General features: G+C 40.3%; 2 protein-coding genes across 2 annotated transcripts; both read left to right on the top strand.

The window, feature by feature from the left end:
- Positions 1 to 1,977: 1,977 nt before the first annotated feature.
- Positions 1,978 to 8,961, top strand: LOC115587228 (carboxypeptidase A1-like). Its single transcript, XM_030426933.1, has 11 exons — positions 1,978 to 2,069; positions 4,067 to 4,148; positions 4,316 to 4,450; positions 4,544 to 4,648; positions 5,685 to 5,786; positions 5,931 to 6,029; positions 6,139 to 6,249; positions 6,586 to 6,676; positions 7,893 to 8,092; positions 8,315 to 8,399; positions 8,640 to 8,961. Exons 1-11 carry the CDS (start codon positions 2,005 to 2,007, stop codon positions 8,825 to 8,827), a joined length of 1,263 nt encoding a protein of 420 aa, XP_030282793.1. The 5' UTR covers positions 1,978 to 2,004; the 3' UTR covers positions 8,828 to 8,961.
- A 1,541-nt stretch (positions 8,962 to 10,502) lies between these two features.
- Positions 10,503 to 16,371, top strand: LOC115587227 (carboxypeptidase A1-like). The gene is made up of 11 exons (XM_030426931.1): positions 10,503 to 10,603; positions 12,190 to 12,271; positions 12,441 to 12,575; positions 12,669 to 12,773; positions 13,626 to 13,727; positions 13,859 to 13,960; positions 14,074 to 14,184; positions 14,393 to 14,492; positions 15,099 to 15,298; positions 15,519 to 15,603; positions 16,046 to 16,371. The coding sequence occupies exons 1-11, from the start codon at positions 10,539 to 10,541 to the stop codon at positions 16,231 to 16,233; spliced, it is 1,275 nt and encodes a 424-aa protein (XP_030282791.1). The 5' UTR covers positions 10,503 to 10,538; the 3' UTR covers positions 16,234 to 16,371.

Raw genomic sequence — 16,371 nt, 5'->3', positions numbered from 1 at the left:
TAGCAACACACATGGATGTAGACAAACACGATGCCTGCTTCACTGTAAGTCTCTGTGAATCAGGAACCCGCTAGCAGGTGTTTTCCACACCTGACTCAGTGTCTGCCTCTGTCTCTTTACTTTTCCTCTGCAGTGTCCTTATCAGCTGGGTTGCATAACCCAAACTCAGGACATGCACATCGGAGGGATGTCGAATTAGTGAGTAATGTCGAGGGTCGCTACTTATTGCTTACTTCCTGCTATCTTTGAACGATTACATGCTCTTATGTGTGATAAACATTTTATGACATAAAAAGGTATACAAGGAAAGAGTGATTCAGAAATGTTGAAAATCGTTATCTGATGTCTATAAACATTCTTGGTGACTGTACCCATGGAAATGTGACTGTGTGTAAAAGTAGAATTCAAAAGCTGGATATTAACGTTAGTACTGAGTGTTATTTCTGTGTGGGGTTTCTGGTTGTTAGTGTTGGTGTCACATTTTTGGTGGATATCTCATTTTGAAATGGTGCGTAATCACCAGATGTGAAATTTTAATTTTTTGCACTCTGACATCTCATATTGTTTCATGTCTGTGAGTGTTTCTCTGCAAACATGCAGAGTTCACAGTACATGTATCACAGCAGCTGGTTTGAATTTAGCCCATAATCTGCTTGCCGGGTGCAGATTTGCAGTTAAGTGGAAGCTGAAACTCAGTGGACGACCAAGGCTTCCTGTTTAGCAGTGAGATACCAGCTTGAGATGTAAACTTATGCCTACTTCACCACCTACTGACACATTCACAGAATGTATTATATGACACAAAGACATGTTGTGAAGGTCAGACAGAAAATCAAACAAAGAATCATTGAGACCATAACATTTTGGGTGAAATTAAAGTTAAAGCCCCTAAATTCTAACAGCAAATGTATGAACTATGTCAAATGATGAATAAATTACCCTAAATGATTAAAAGTGAATATTATGGCATGAAAAAGGTGTTTTTATTTAATACATATGATAAGCAGAAACCTTTTTTGTGCTGGAAAGACATTTTACATTAAAATAAATCGAGAGATTAACTGTGAAATACAACCTGACAGTCATAACCTTTTGCTTCTCACAATTCTCACTGCTTTTATCAATTTCATTTAATCATAAAAAATATCACTCTCCAGTTTTTACTCTTTATTATTCTTCGTCATTGTAGCTCCAAAGCATCTGATCTTCTATCTTGACATTCGATTGTATGTGTAAAGAAAGAGTCACTACTTATGAATACTTCAGCATATGGCTTGATGAAAAGTTGGCTCTTGATGTGCATATTGATAATGCATTGAAAAAAATGTTTTTCGTCTGTTTAAAAAAAACCCTTTCTATTTGAGGCTAGAAAGAAATGTGTGCACAGTAGTTTCCTAAAAATATGTTTTCAAATTTGTAACAATGCAGCATCATGCATTCACCATTGTTTGATGTGAATCTTTAGAAAACAAAAATATACATGGTGACAATGTTTGGGTCAACTACCTACATATATTTCCACCCGTTTGTCATTTCAACTATAGCACAGATGTACAAAACAAATTCTCTAAAATGCCCCCGGGGTTAACTGGAGCGTGGGATGAGCTATAAAAAACCATTACTTCAGCAGCACTCCAATCTGTGAACCCCTTTAAAGGTCTTTCACAAACAGATCTGAAGGAAATGTGTTGCTGTTTTACATAATCTTAGACTGGTGTTGGAAAGCCATATGGTTTGTGCTTGTGTAGCCTGAATCCCTACTCTCTTTTAAGTTGCTTTAAAGTGTTGTATGTGTCCTAACATGTAGTGAATGCAACTTCAGATATGTCAAAAACATACACTGTGCAACATGTGGTCTGGTATCTTCAGGCTGACGTGGGAACAGGACCAGCTGCTGACACACCTCCATCACCTTAAGCAAGGTTGTGGTTTGACACGTGAACTGGCACCCTCAGATATAAAAGCCTGCTTTCGACCCCCGCCAGGTTCACACTGTTGGTCAGGATGAGGGGGCTGCTCGCATTCGCCGCGCTGTTTGTGGCCGTTCTCGGCAAGGAGACATTTGAGGGGTAAGTTGGGCCTGCAGGGTGTAAGTGATCTCTTTATATGTATGTGTGCATGAACGTAAAATTACATGTATGAGTAATGTATTGCATGGAATAAGATTTCATTCCGTTTCTTTTTAACCGAAAATGTCCAGTTATAGTAATATTAACTGGTTCATACCGTTTGACACCTGTGATACAAGAACTCCCATACACAATAAATTATAGAATAAATTCACAATAAATGCAATGCTTTTATTTTTCTGTGGACATTTACAAGAGCACGCAACCCTAACCCATGATGCACAGTGTAACTTTTCTTCTCACCTTATCCTCTGCAGTATCTAGTCATAAAGATATGATATGTAACATTTCTGCATCAAAGAGTTTTGTTATATATTTATAGGTGTGCACTAACATTATCCCAAATGTTTCCAACAAAGTTTAAAATTGGATTCAAATTAATGATGCATTTCACTGGGTCGCCTGTCCTGTCAGTGACAGGATGTTACTTCAGGGGAAACATCAGATGATATGTCAGAGTGAGGAGGAAGTCAACGAACGTGACTCAACATAACACGGGTACAAGTGCGGATATTTTACCCGGCTATTGGAGGGGACAATTAAAAAAAAAGAAAACTTTCTTATGAGCAATATTTCAAGCCAAAACGCTTTTTCTAACCTAACAAAGCATTTTTGGTGCTTGAACCTACAACTTTGTGACAAGAAATAAATAGCACCTTTCTTTAAAGATAACTTGGCAAAATATGTACTTACAACGCTGAGAGACCCTCACAGAGACAGGTGTGTGAGGTGCGGGTTGATTGGCAGTGGACCAAACCACTGTGAGGCATATGGAGGGGGGGAACAATCTTCATAAACTTAAAAACATATCGTTTTCACTGCATATTATCCAAACCCCCTGCCCCCACCGTGACTTTTGCGTTTGCACAAATGCAACTTTAAAACAATACTAAGATGATATAGATAGTTATGATCAGAAATGGTGGTTGATTAACAATAAACAAAACAGACAACTGCTCCCATAATCCCACACTACCTAGCTCTTTTGTTTTGTTTGGACTGAGAAAAACCCCTACTAGATGTTTTTTGAGTGTTTGTCGTTAGGATTTCTGCCAACACCATCATACTATGGTGAGGTGAGGGGGTTAAAATTTTATGTATGTACGGCACTGACATGTTTGAAAAATACATTCAAAAACTGTCAAAATTTTATTTGATTTAATAAAAAATCTCGGACACTGTTTTTTTTTTCCTTTTTTGAATTGGTTGAAACAACCCCTCAGCAATCTGAGCCATTCTGCTTCCTCCTCATGAGGCAGTCTTTCACACTCACCTCCACACTCTCTGATTCTATTGCTAATGTGTGCAAAAATGTTCAGACTAGGTGTGTTAAAACCAGATTAATATTAGGTGTCAGATTCTTTCATTCACTCATGGCGGTTTATCTTGCGGCACATTTATGATATAAACGTTCCCACCAGGTATAAGGAGCTTGGTTTATGTTGACGTAATTTATATAGATAATTAATAATTTTGCATGTATAAATACTTCATTTCTATACATTCAGATAATCAGTTCAGTGATATTCCATGTTTCCAATGCCACATTGGTAATCAAGCCCTAAACCCTGGTAAGAGCTCTGCTGTGCCAGTCAAACAGTAGAACCAACCAAACTAACAACACCTGAATTATCACTCTGCTCCACTGAACCAGCCAGCCTTGAGAAATCTTACCGCATCCTGTTAGAGCCAACCTGTTTCTTGGTCTGGCATTTTGAGTAAAAGATTGTCAGGGACCAAGCAGTTAGGAACAGAACACAGGAACAATTTCTCAGAAAAAGTGGGTTTTTATTTTACCCAAAAAACAGCTAAATCAAACTTACAACTTAACTCAACATGTGGGCCCCTAAAAGAGGTCAACTTAATATAACTACAAATAAACTGGCAAACAATATGGTGCAACTGAATCAACAGACTTTTTGGTTCTCTTTTCGCAGGCATCAGGTGCTTCGCATTACTGCGAAAGATGAAGCCCAGCTGGCTCTTATCAAAGATCTGGAGGACATGATCCACTTCGAGGTCATTTAACATCCACTAACAATGATTTAAAGCTTGATTCAAGTGACACCCTTTTCTTTATTATCTTGATCTCCTTTTTACAACAAACCTCTTTGTTCCAAGCACTTTATGAAAATTGAACAATGATAAGGCTTAACTTCTTGTATTATATCCGTGTTTTGTTTCAGCTGGATTTCTGGAGAGGAGTAACCGATGTGGCCTCTCCTGTGGATGTCAGAGTTCCCTTCCACAGCCTGCAGTCTGTCAAAGTTTACCTGGAGACAAAGGCAATTGAGTACGCCACCATGATCGAAGACCTGCAGGTACAGGGCCAGGCCAGAAAAGGAACAAAGCAAAATTTACTGCACAAAAAAAAGTCCATGAAATCACATATGAATGATGTTATTGTCGCGCAGGCATTGTTGGAGAAGGAGCAGGAGGAGATGGATGCTGTCGCTCGTGCTGGTGGCGCCAGATCCACTGACAGCTTCGACTACGCCAATTACCACACCATCAGCGAGGTTAGTACTCACACTCTCTCTAGCGACTGGTATCCACTGTCTTTACTACCAGAAACAACTTCAATTAAATAGTTTTGACTTAATCCTCAAATACAACCAAGACTGACTTGAAGGAGCAGTGGCTTTTTTTCTAAGCTTCCCTCCAATGCCCAAGCTCCATACCCTATCTCTAAGGCTGAGCCCTGCCACCCGGCTGCTTGTTATTCAGATTTCATTATATCGGTCAGTAGTCAAAGCTCTTGACCACAGGTGAAGGACTGGTAAATAAATTCTGTCACAGCTTTTCACCACGATCTGGCCCATCCAAGATCACATTACTGCTGACATCACACAAATCCACCTGTCAAACTCACGTACCATTTTACCCTCATGGAAAAGACCCCGAAAAATTCCTACGCTTGGGGCTGCCAAACAATCCACACATTTACAGCAAAAACGGTTACTTTGCAGAGTTTACCCCCCATCCCAACCACTTTCCATTTGACTAACAGCAGAGTTCATTTTGAAGATCTCCATTTGATGACGACAACAGAACCACATCATCCGCAAAAGAGCAGAAGAGAATTGTTACAACTCTAGTGGAGTTCAACAACCAATTTGACTTCCTGCTGAGAATACGGACACAACTTATCACTCTGCCTGAGCCAAGCTCTGCTTTCCCTATGTGAGTTGTCTGATAGCTTGCAGTGAACTTCCAATGGGTAGTCCCTGTCTGTATCCTCTTTAGTCTATATCCAATACCTTCCACATGCAGGTTTTTGCCTTGGCAGTCACTGAAGCTGTGGTCCTTCTGGCAGCTTGAGGTAACTGTCTGCTGCTTTAAGAGACCCCTGGGCCAACCAAGCCCCAAAGACCTCCCTCTGCATATTCAGCTTCAGAGAGTCGAGAACCTGACCTCTAACTACATGATTATGTTGCAACTCAAAACGATAGCACTTCAACAACAGGTTTAAACTCACCCAAGTACTATATAGGAGGATGTTATACTCAAGTGATGCACATGAAATTAAAGACCAGGATCTTGTCTTTGGTTTAGATCTACAACTTCCAGGACATGCTGGTGAGGGAGAATCCCAACCTGGTCAGCAAGATTGTGATCGGTCAGAGCTACGAGGGACGTCCCCTGAGTGTGCTCAAGGTGAATGAAACAAAGTCTAGCAAATACTCTATGATTATTTTTCAATAAAAGAGCACAAGGCACCAACTAATTTAAAGTATCTTTATTCACTTATTATTTGCATGGACTATTGTTTGACTTCACCTTTTCTTTCACGTGTACTAGTTCAGCACTGGAGCCAACCGTCCCGGCCTCTGGATTGACACTGGAATCCATTCCAGAGAGTGGGTCACTCAGGCCAGTGGCACCTGGTTTGCCAAAAAGGTGCAAATTTGATAAATCTCATGTTTTTGGTTTTTCTTCACTGTCTCCGCAGCTTCTGACCACTAACTCAATACAGTGAATATTGTGTTCTTTACATCTCTGGGAGTAGATTGCGACTGCTTATGGAAGTGACCCCGCCCTTACTGCCATCCTCAACAACATGGATATCTTCCTCCTGATTATGACCAACCCTGATGGCTTTGCCTACACCCAAACAAATGTGAGTATCACAGGCTTGCCATATTCAATTGTTTGATTGATGATAATTCATGGTATTTCTCAAAGGCTTTGAAACCTCTGTTTAGGTTCAAAGTCTGAAACTACTATCATATCAGATAAAACAAGAGCCTTGTAGTTTCAAATGTCACATTTGCTCAGTAAAAATACAAAAGATACATCTAAATAAATCAGAAAATCTGTTACTGTGTATTTGTGCCTATTGCAACCACAATAAAGCACAAATAAATAAATCAGTTTCACATGAATACTATGTAAGGAAGATTTAACCCATAATATAGAAATGACAAGCAGTGATGAGTCACACTGTTGTTTCCAGAACCGTATGTGGCGTAAGACCAGGAAGCCCAACCCTGGCTCAAGCTGTGTCGGAGTCGATCCCAACAGGAACTGGGATGCTGGTTTTGGAGGTAAATTCTTTCCCATTTAGCTGAACTGGACCAAGGCACCACATTCTCATTATCAATGAGGGTTTTGTTTTGTTATTTTGTTTTACAATCATTAATGACCAGGTCACATATTCTTAACTTATATTCCTTTGTGACCTTTATTTAAACGTTGAATATGTAAGACAGTTCAATGTGAAAAGGAATTCGGACCATTAATTTACATTTTCATGCGTTTTACAATCAAAATATAAAGTTTTTCACAAGCCATAACTTAGTTTCCCTGGTAACGCCTGAGGGTTTGACTAATACCTGGAACAATCATTACTCTCCCGTAAGATTCTTATGCAACGGAAACGTTGTTCACTCTTCCAGTAAATAGGACGGATCATAGATACGACTTGGCAACGGGAGATATTCTAGTCCGCTCAGCAATGAGCCAGAAAGCTAACGCTATGCTAGCAAGATTCAAAGTCAATAACATTGCATACGGTTGACAAACAGTAAATATAATTTGACAGTATGCTAGCTAACATTAATAGCTAGCTAACCAGTCATGTCATTGTCCCCAAATCAATAGCAGGATTTCCACGAACAAATGACCGGCCGTGTGTAACGTTACTGTGGCTGCAGCCTGAAGCAGAGAGCTGAACAGCGAACGGGATGTAAGATTATTTGCATATCAGCAAATTTAGAGGGGAAGTGAACTTTCTGCAGCTTGAGTGTTACAGTCGCCACCCTGTGGTGTTCAGAGGATAAGACACTGAAGGACTGACGGACTGAACTCAGTGCTGGAAATAAAATATTCAGATTTGATAAGCCAGCTAGCGCATTGATTTACAGCGGTGAACAGTCAATTTGACTGGAACTACTTAGTAGGTGTCCGTATATCACTTTTTAACTTACACCCTCCAGCCAATCAGAATCGAGTATTCACCCAGACCATGGTATAAGTTTGATTATACCACCAGGTAGTGCCAATGTGCCATGTTTTTTTTTTTTTTTATCCCTACTTACAGGGGCTTTAAACAGGATAGTCTACAGACCATATGGCCTCACAATCAATTAGATTTGACGGGAATTGTTTTTTCAGTATGCAGAGGACAGACTCACAGACACTTTGCATTTTTAGGATAAATTTGCATCTGAAGAACAAAGTGTTCACAGGGTAGTTATAGAGGGTGGCATTTATTTGTATTTTTTTGCAGTTTCTCTGACACTGTTGTCGCCCTTTTTGTAGAACCTGGTGCCAGCAACAACCCCTGCTCAGAGACTTACCGTGGACCCAGGGCTAACTCTGAGTCTGAGGTCAAGTCCATTGTTGACTTTGTGAGGTCCCACGGTAACCTCAAGTCCTTCATCTCCATCCATTCCTACTCCCAGATGCTCCTGTACCCCTACGGCTACACCAGTACTCCAGCCAAGGACCAAGCTGAGCTGGTAAAAACATCACATTCTTTGACTTTTAAGACTTCTTCATCCAGATCTTTTTTTTTATTTTTCATGATCACAAACTGAGTGTGGATCTCTTCTCTGGGCTCTTCAGGGTCTCAGTCCTTGTGAATGTTCACCTATAATGTTAGAAATGTTATAGTGTGCAACAGTAATGTGAGAAACTATGAATAGTAGTTTATATGTGATCATGGTAATCTCTTCCCACAGCACAGTCTGGCTAAGAAGGCCATCACTGACCTGGCCTCCCTGTACGGTACTCGTTACAGATACGGCAGCATCATCAACACCATCTGTAAGTTTTCAACAAGACTGCTTTTGTAAAATAAGTGTCTTCTGTCATACTACCACTGTAGGTACCAAAGTTAGAAATATTTAAGTTCTACACAGTTTATAAATGTTTAATAAACCAGACCTATTGGAAAAACCAGTAGAAGTTCTGTTGAGACAGCCAAGTTGTACATTAAGGAATCAAATGTTAATAATAGGGTATTCTACATGAATATATCACAAGTAATACCTGTTTCACTTGTAGACCCAGCCAGCGGTGGCACCATTGACTGGACCTACAACCAGGGCATCAAGTACTCCTACACCTTCGAGCTGAGGGACACTGGTCGTTACGGCTTCATCCTGCCCGCCAATCAGATCATCCCCACCGCCCAGGAGACTTGGCTGGCTCTGATGGCCATCATGGATCATGCCTACAAGAACGCCTACTAAGTGTGTGTGTGTGAATATGAGTGGTAATCCCAGTAGAGAGGAGATTGTTGGCAAATGTCACCATCTTTACGACTGATATCACCATCATCCAAAACCACAAACAGACGAATAAATGTGCAAGCTGAAAAAAAAAACCCTGCAGTTTCAATTTCTTAATGAGTTAAAACCTTCTAAATATAAACACACATCAGTTTTCTTCTTTTGCATTTTCATCTTAGTATACTGTTGTGACACAAAAGCAACAGCGACGTGGCATGCACAGCGGAGGGATGTCGAATTAGTGAGTAATGTCAAGGATCAGTGCTTATTGAATACTTGTTGCTATCTTTGAATGATTACCTGCTCAAATGTGTGAAAAAAAAAATGTGTTCAAAGTTATAAGAGGAAAGAACTGTATTTTAAGAGTGATTCTGGAACGTAGAAAATATTATCTGATGCTCATTGATCAATATTTAAACATTCTTGATGACTATGCCCATGAAAATGTGACTGTATGTAGAAGTAGAATTTGAAAGCTGGATATTAACGTTAGTACTGAGTGTTATTTCTGTGTGGGGTTTCTGGTTGTTAGTGTTGGTGTCACATTTTTTGGTGGATATCTCATTTTCAAGTGCTGCGTAAGCACCAGATGTGCATTTTTGCACTCTGGGTTCTCATGTTGTCTCATGTCTAAGTGTTTCTCCGCTTACATGCAGAGTTCACAGTACATGTATCACAGCAGCTGGTATGAATTGAACCTTGCACTGACAGTGAAGAGGAAGCTGAAACTCGGTGGACGGCGACGGCTTCCTGTTGAGCAGTGAGATACCATCTTGAGCTATAAACTGAGTCTGGATCAGCACTTCATGTCTACTTCTTTGTGAGAAGAGAGAGAACAAAGGAAAGAGTTTTGACTATCTGGTCAGAGGAGGGGTCTGTCATCCTGACCCACTGTAGCTCAAAGTTGAATTCACACATAGGTGTGAAGACTGGGAAATTCTGGGAAACTGAGTTCAGTTCAGAGTCCATTTAGATATCCACAATGAATGACTTCATCTGTGGGTCCCAACAAAGAGATGGATTGTGAAATACAACCTGATAGTCATAATATTTTGATAAAATATTTGTAATATTCTCTGGTTCCATGCAGCTTCTCACATATAAGGTATGTGCTGCTTGCATCAGCCCTGAGCGAAATATGTTGCTGTTTTACATAAACTTTGACTGGAATTGGAAAGCCATATGGTTTGTGTTTGTATAGCCTGCTTCCCTACTCTCTTTTATGTTTCCTTATTGTGTCGTATGTGTCCAAACATGTGTAAACTGTTTTTTTTTATGTGAAACTACTTAAGATGACAGCTTGACCTTGTGAGAAGAGATCTTATATCTCAATGGGATGTTCCAGGCTTAAAAAAAAAAAAGATGATTGATACAAAAAAATTAATTTAATCGTGTTGTAATCAGCCCTTTATGGTATACAATGAAATTAAACTCAATAAGGAACCTGGTTTCTACAAGGGAAACCAATACCTGAAGCAACCTTCCCTTTTCTTTTGAACTGAATGCAACTTCAGATACTGTATGTCAAAAACATATATGGTGCAACTTGTGGGCTGGTATCTTCAGGCTGATGAGAGAACAGGACCAGCTTCTGACACGTAGATTGACACTTAAACTGGCACCCTCAGATATAAAAGCCACCACCACCGCAAGGTTCACACTGTTGGTCAGGATGAGGGGGCTGCTCGCATTCGCAGCGCTGTTTGTGGCCGTTCTTGGCAAGAAGACATTTGAGGGGTAAGTTGGGCTTGCAGGGTGTAAGTGATCTCTTTATATGTATGTGTGCATGAATGTGAAATTACAATGTATGAGTAATGTATGTATTGCACGGAATAAGATTTCAGTCCGTTTATTGTCCCCTTTTTAACAGAAAATGTCCAGTTATAGTGACATAAACTGGTTCAGATACCTGTGATGAAATAACTCAAAGGATACCATGTGCATGCATGATGCACAGTGTGACTTTTCTTTTGGCGTTACCCTCTGTGGTATCTAGTCATAAAGATATGATATGTTACATTTCTGCATTAAAGAGCGTTGTTATGTATTTTGAGGTGTGTACTGACATTATCCCAAATGTTTCCAACAAGGTTAAAATTGGATTCAAATCAACAGTGCATTTCATTTGGTCGCCTCTCCTGTCACTTTAAGGGAAACATCAGATGATATGTCAGAGTCAGAAGGAAGTCGGCGAACGTGACTTCGAAAGTCTTCAGAAGTCTCCGATAAAACCAGAACAAGTAGCTGGATTTGTCACTAGTCGCTTTTTTGAAAAAGAATTGCTTGAGGGGTCTGAAAACTCGCTAAATATAGCAGCAAAGTTGCTAAGTTGGCAACACTAGTGTGAGGTGCGGGTTGATTGGCAGTGGACCAAACCACTCATAGTGAGGGGGGAACCAATCTTTAGAAACTTAAAAACACATCGTTCCACATCTTTAGTTAGCACAACTGCATTATGAACCCCCCTACCCCCCTGTGATCTTATTCTTTGCAGAAATAAGATATTACAAAAATAATATAGATAGTTTTTCAATAACAGTGGTGGTTGATTAACAATAAAGACAACTACTCCCATAATCCCACCATACTTAGGTATTTTGTTTTGACTGAGAAACCTTTAGCATTAGAAATTACATACTCTGCATTTAATTTGATGTTTTTGAGTGTCTGACTTTGGGATTTCTGCCTACACCATAATACTATGGTGAGATGAGGGGGTTGAAATTTTGTTTACGGCACTGAAATGTTTTAAAAAATACATCCAAAAAAGTCAAAAAACTCAATTTAATAAAAAATCACAGACACTTTTTCATGTTTGTAACAACCCCATAAAAGAAACACTAGTAGCAATCCTCAGAATGAGCTATTCTGTTTCCTCCTGATGTGGCAGTCTTTTGCATTCACTCACCTCCAGACTGCAAAAACTCTTAAACTAGGTGTGTTAAAACCAAATTAATATTACGTGTCAGCTATTTTCACTCACTCATGGCGGTTTAACCTGTGGCACATTTCCGATACAAATGTTCCCACTAGGTATCGGTGGAGAAACAGTTTGGTTCATTTGGACATCATTCATCTACATAATTAGTCATTTTGCATGTATAATACATCGTTTCTATACATTCAGATCTTCAGTTTGGTGATATTCAATGTTTCCAGTGCCACACTAGAAACTAACAACTAACAACACCCAAATTATCACTCTGCTCCACTGAACCAGCCAGTCTTTGAGAAATTTAACCGCATCCTGTGTGAGCCAACTTGTTTCTTGGTCTGGCATATTGAGTAAAAGGATATAAAACATTGTGGTTCTCTTTTCACAGGCATCAGGTGCTTCGCATTACTGCGAAAGATGAAGCCCAGCTGGCTCTTATCAAAGATCTGGAGGACATGATCCACTTCGAGGTCATTTAACATCCACTAACAATGATTTAAAGCTTGATTCAAGTGACACCCTTTTCTTTATTATCTCGATCTCCTTTTTACAACAAACCTCTTCGTTCCAAGCACTTTATGAATAAATTGAACAATGATAAGACTTAACTTCTTGTATTATATCCGTGTTTTGTTTCAGCTGGACTTCTGGAGAGGAGTGTCCGATGTGGCCTCTCCTGTGGATGTCAGAGTTCCCTTCCACAGCCTGCAGTCTGTCAAAGTTTACCTGGAGACAAAGGCAATTGAGTACACCATCATGATCGAAGACCTGCAGGTACAGGGCCAGGCTGGAAAAGGAACAAAGTCAAATTTACTGCACAAAAAAAAGTCAATGAAATCACATATGAATGATGTTATTGTCGTGCAGGCATTGTTGGAGAAGGAGCAGGAGGAGATGGAAGCTGCTGCTCGTGCTGGTGGCGCCAGATCCACTGACAGCTTCGACTACGCCAATTACCACACCGTCGATGAGGTTAGTACTCACACTCTGGTATCCTCAAATCTAATGTATGAGAAGAAAAATAAGATTAGCTCTATCCCTCAAGTGTGGCAATATTCCCACAACTATTATAATTTCACCAAAACTCCATCCTTCCTTCCTTCCTTTTGATGCTTATCCATGGTTGGATTGCAAAGGCAGCAGGCCAAGCAAGGTAGTCCAGCTCTTCCAGGGAGATTGTGATGCATTCCCAAATCAGATAAGGTATACAGTCTAATCTCTCCACTGTTTACCCCAGTGTCTCCTAACAGTTGGTCATGCCTGGAAAATCCTCAAAGGGATGTTTGAAGCCTGAACCACCTAAACTGACCTGGACGAGCAGTGGCTCTTCGCTATAGCTTCCTTCCAAAGCCCAAGCTCCTTACCCTATCTCTAAGGGGGAGCTCTGCCACCCAACTGCTTATTATTCAGATTCAATACTATCAGTCACTAGTCGAAACTCTTCAGTCGTCTAATAGCTTGCAGTGAACTTACAATGGGTAGTCCCTAGCTGTATTGTCTTTTGTCTATATCCAATACCTTCCACATGCAGGTTTTTGCCTTGGCAGCCATCTAAGCTGTGATCCTTCTGGCAGCTTGAGGTAACTGTCTGCTGCTTGAGGAGACCAAGCCCCAAAGACCTCCCTCTACAGATTCAGCTTCAGAACCTGGCCCTTGTGCTCTACATCAGTCAAGAACCTGACTTCTAACTACATTGTTACCCAAAACGATAGCGCTTCAACAACAGGTTTAAACTCAATCAAGACTAGGCAGTGCTATATAGAATGATGTTGTACTCAAGTGATGCACATGAAATTAAAGACCAGGATCTTGTCTTTGGTTTAGATCTACGACTTCCAGGACATGCTGGTGAGGGAGAATCCCAACCTGGTCAGCAAGATTGTGATCGGTCAGAGCTACGAGGGACGTAACCTGAGTGTGCTCAAGGTGAACAAAAGAAATAAAGACTTATTTTTCAATAAAAGAAAATGAGGCACCATCTAATTTGACATATCTTTACTCATTTATCCTTTGCATGGACTATTGTTTGACTTCACCTTTTCTTTCATGTGTACTAGTTCAGCACCGGTGGAACCAACCGTCCCGGCCTCTGGATTGACACTGGAATCCATTCCAGAGAGTGGGTCACTCAGGCCAGTGGCACCTGGTTTGCCAAAAAGGTGCAAGTTTGATAAATCTCAAGTTGATTTTGTTTTTTCTTCACTGTCTCCGCAGCTTCTGACCACTAACTCGTTGCAACTGAATATTGTGTTCTTTACATCTCTGTGAGTAGATTGTAACTACTCATAGAAGTGACCGCACTCTTAAATGCATCCTCAACAAGATGGATATCTTCCTCCTTATTATGGCCAACCCTGACGGCTTCGCCTACACCCAAACGAGCGTGAGTATCTGTGTTACAGTGTTGGATTAATGATAATTTATTGTATTTTTCAAAGACTTTGACACCTCTGTTTAGGTTCAAAGTCTCTGCAAAACTACTGTACACGCAAGAGAATTGTAGTTTCAGATGTCACGTTTGCTCAGTAAAAACTGAAATGAAATCAGAAAATCTGTTACTGTGTATTTGTGTCCGTTGCAACCAAATAAAGCAACCAAAATACCGCATGTGGCGTAAGACCAGGAAGCCCAACCCTGGCTCAAGCTGTGTCGGAGTCGATCCCAACAGGAACTGGGATGCTGGTTTTGGAGGTAAATTCTTTCCCCTCTAGCTGAACTGTACCAAGGCACACCATTCTCATTATCAATAAGATTTTTCTTGTTTGGTTTTGTTTTAAAATCATGAATGACCATATTATTTACTCTTTTTCCTCTGTGACCTGTATTTGAAGGTCTAATATTTAAGATAGGTGAATGTTGAGTATCATTCCTTGGTAAACAAATACTGATTTGTTTGGAATTTGACAACATGGAAATGAGATTCAACAGTTAACTCTATTGTCCAATACTGCTTATTGTATCTTTAAAGTGACAACATGTAGAAATTTAGTGACATGCCTTGCTGTCAGCAAGTGTCATATTTGGTTATACCACCAGGTGGTAACAGCGTGCATCAACATATTTTTTATACTTACGGGGGCTTTAAACAGGATGGTCTACAGACCATATGGCCTCACAATTAAATAGATTTGCCAGGAATTGTTTTCCAGTATGTAGAGGACTGACTCACAGACAATTTGCATTTTTTGGAAATATTTGTGTCTAAAGAATAAAGTGTTCACAGGGTAGTTTATAGAGGGTGGCATATCTATAGATATTTTTGCAGTTTCTCTGAAACTGTTGTCGCCCTTTTTGTAGGACCTGGTGCCAGCAACGACCCCTGCTCCCAGATTTACCATGGACCCAGGGCTAACTCTGAGTCTGAGGTCAAGTCCATTGTTGACTTTGTGAGGTCCCACGGTAACCTCAAGTCCTTCGTCTCCATCCATTCCTACTCCCAGATGCTCCTGTACCCCTACGGCTACATCCGTACTCCAGCCAATGACCAAGCTGAGCTGGTAAAAATCACATTCTTTGACTTTTATGACTTCTTCATCCAGATCTTTTTTTTCATTTTTCATGATCACAAACTGAGTGTGGATCTCTTCTCTGGGCTCATCAGGGTCTCAGTCCTTGTGAATGTTCACCTGTAATGTTAGAAATGTTATATTGTGCAACAGTAATGTGAGAAACTATGAATAGTAGTTTATATGTGACCATGGTAATCTCTTCCCACAGCACAGTCTGGCTAAGAAGGCCATTACTGCCCTGGCCTCCCTGTACGGTACTCGTTACAGATACGGCAGCATCATCAACACCATCTGTAAGTTTTCAACAAGACTGCTCATGATATGAATTCAGTTTATTTTATTACATTTAATACTAAACATTAGTCACAACTCACAATAACTTTATTTTCTTATTCTTATCCTTGATTTCATTATAACTGTTTAACTTTAATGGGATGATTATAGATGAACAATCTCACTATAAAATCTAAAAGCTGAATACAAACAAGCCCCTTCAGAACTCGGCTCATATAGCTCAGTGAACTCAGTAACGTGTCTTCTGTCATACTACCACTGTAGGTACCAAAGTTAGAAATAGTTCAATTCTACTAAGTTTTTAACTGTATAATAAACCAGACCTATTGGAAACCAGCGGAAGTTCTGTTGAGACAGCCAAGTTGTACATTAAGGAATCAGATGTTAATAATAGGAAATTTTATATGAACATATCTTGAGTAATACCTGTTTCACTTGTAGACCAAGCCAGCGGTGGCACCATTGACTGGACCTACAACCAGGGCATCAAGTACTCCTACACCTTTGAGCTGAGGGACACCGGTGATTACGGCTTCCTCCTGCCCGCCAATCAGATCATCCCCACCGCCGAGGAGACTTGGCTGGCTCTGATGGTCATCATGAAACACGCCTACAAGAACGCCTACTAAGTGTGTGTCTGTGTGCGTGATTATGAGTGGTAATCCTGACAGAGAGGAGATTGTTGGCAAATGTCACCATCTTTATGGCTGATATCAACATCATCCAAAACCACAAACAAACAAATAAATGTGCAAGCTGAAACCCCC

The sequence above is a fragment of the Sparus aurata genome, chromosome 8, assembly GCF_900880675.1.
Source record: "Sparus aurata chromosome 8, fSpaAur1.1, whole genome shotgun sequence".
Classification (NCBI taxonomy): Eukaryota; Metazoa; Chordata; class Actinopteri; order Spariformes; family Sparidae; genus Sparus; species Sparus aurata.
The sequence above is the reverse complement of the archived record's forward strand: the minus strand, read 5'-3'. Positions and strand labels throughout refer to the sequence as shown.

What these genes read in the sequence shown, in the direction of transcription:
- LOC115587228 (XM_030426933.1), top strand. Translation starts at nt 2,005, where the DNA reads ATGAGGGGGCTGCTCGCATTCGCCGCGCTGTTTGTGGCCGTTCTCGGC. An exon ending in AGGACATGATCCACTTCGAG is followed by an intron (nt 4,149 to 4,315) that starts GTCATTTAACAT and finishes GTTTTGTTTCAG; the next exon opens with CTGGATTTCTGGAGAGGAGT. An exon ending in TTGCCTACACCCAAACAAAT is followed by an intron (nt 6,250 to 6,585) that starts GTGAGTATCACA and finishes TGTTGTTTCCAG; the next exon opens with AACCGTATGTGGCGTAAGAC.
- LOC115587227 (XM_030426931.1), top strand. Translation starts at nt 10,539, where the DNA reads ATGAGGGGGCTGCTCGCATTCGCAGCGCTGTTTGTGGCCGTTCTTGGC. An exon ending in GCACCTGGTTTGCCAAAAAG is followed by an intron (nt 13,961 to 14,073) that starts GTGCAAGTTTGA and finishes CTCTGTGAGTAG; the next exon opens with ATTGTAACTACTCATAGAAG. An exon ending in CTGGGATGCTGGTTTTGGAG is followed by an intron (nt 14,493 to 15,098) that starts GTAAATTCTTTC and finishes CCCTTTTTGTAG; the next exon opens with GACCTGGTGCCAGCAACGAC.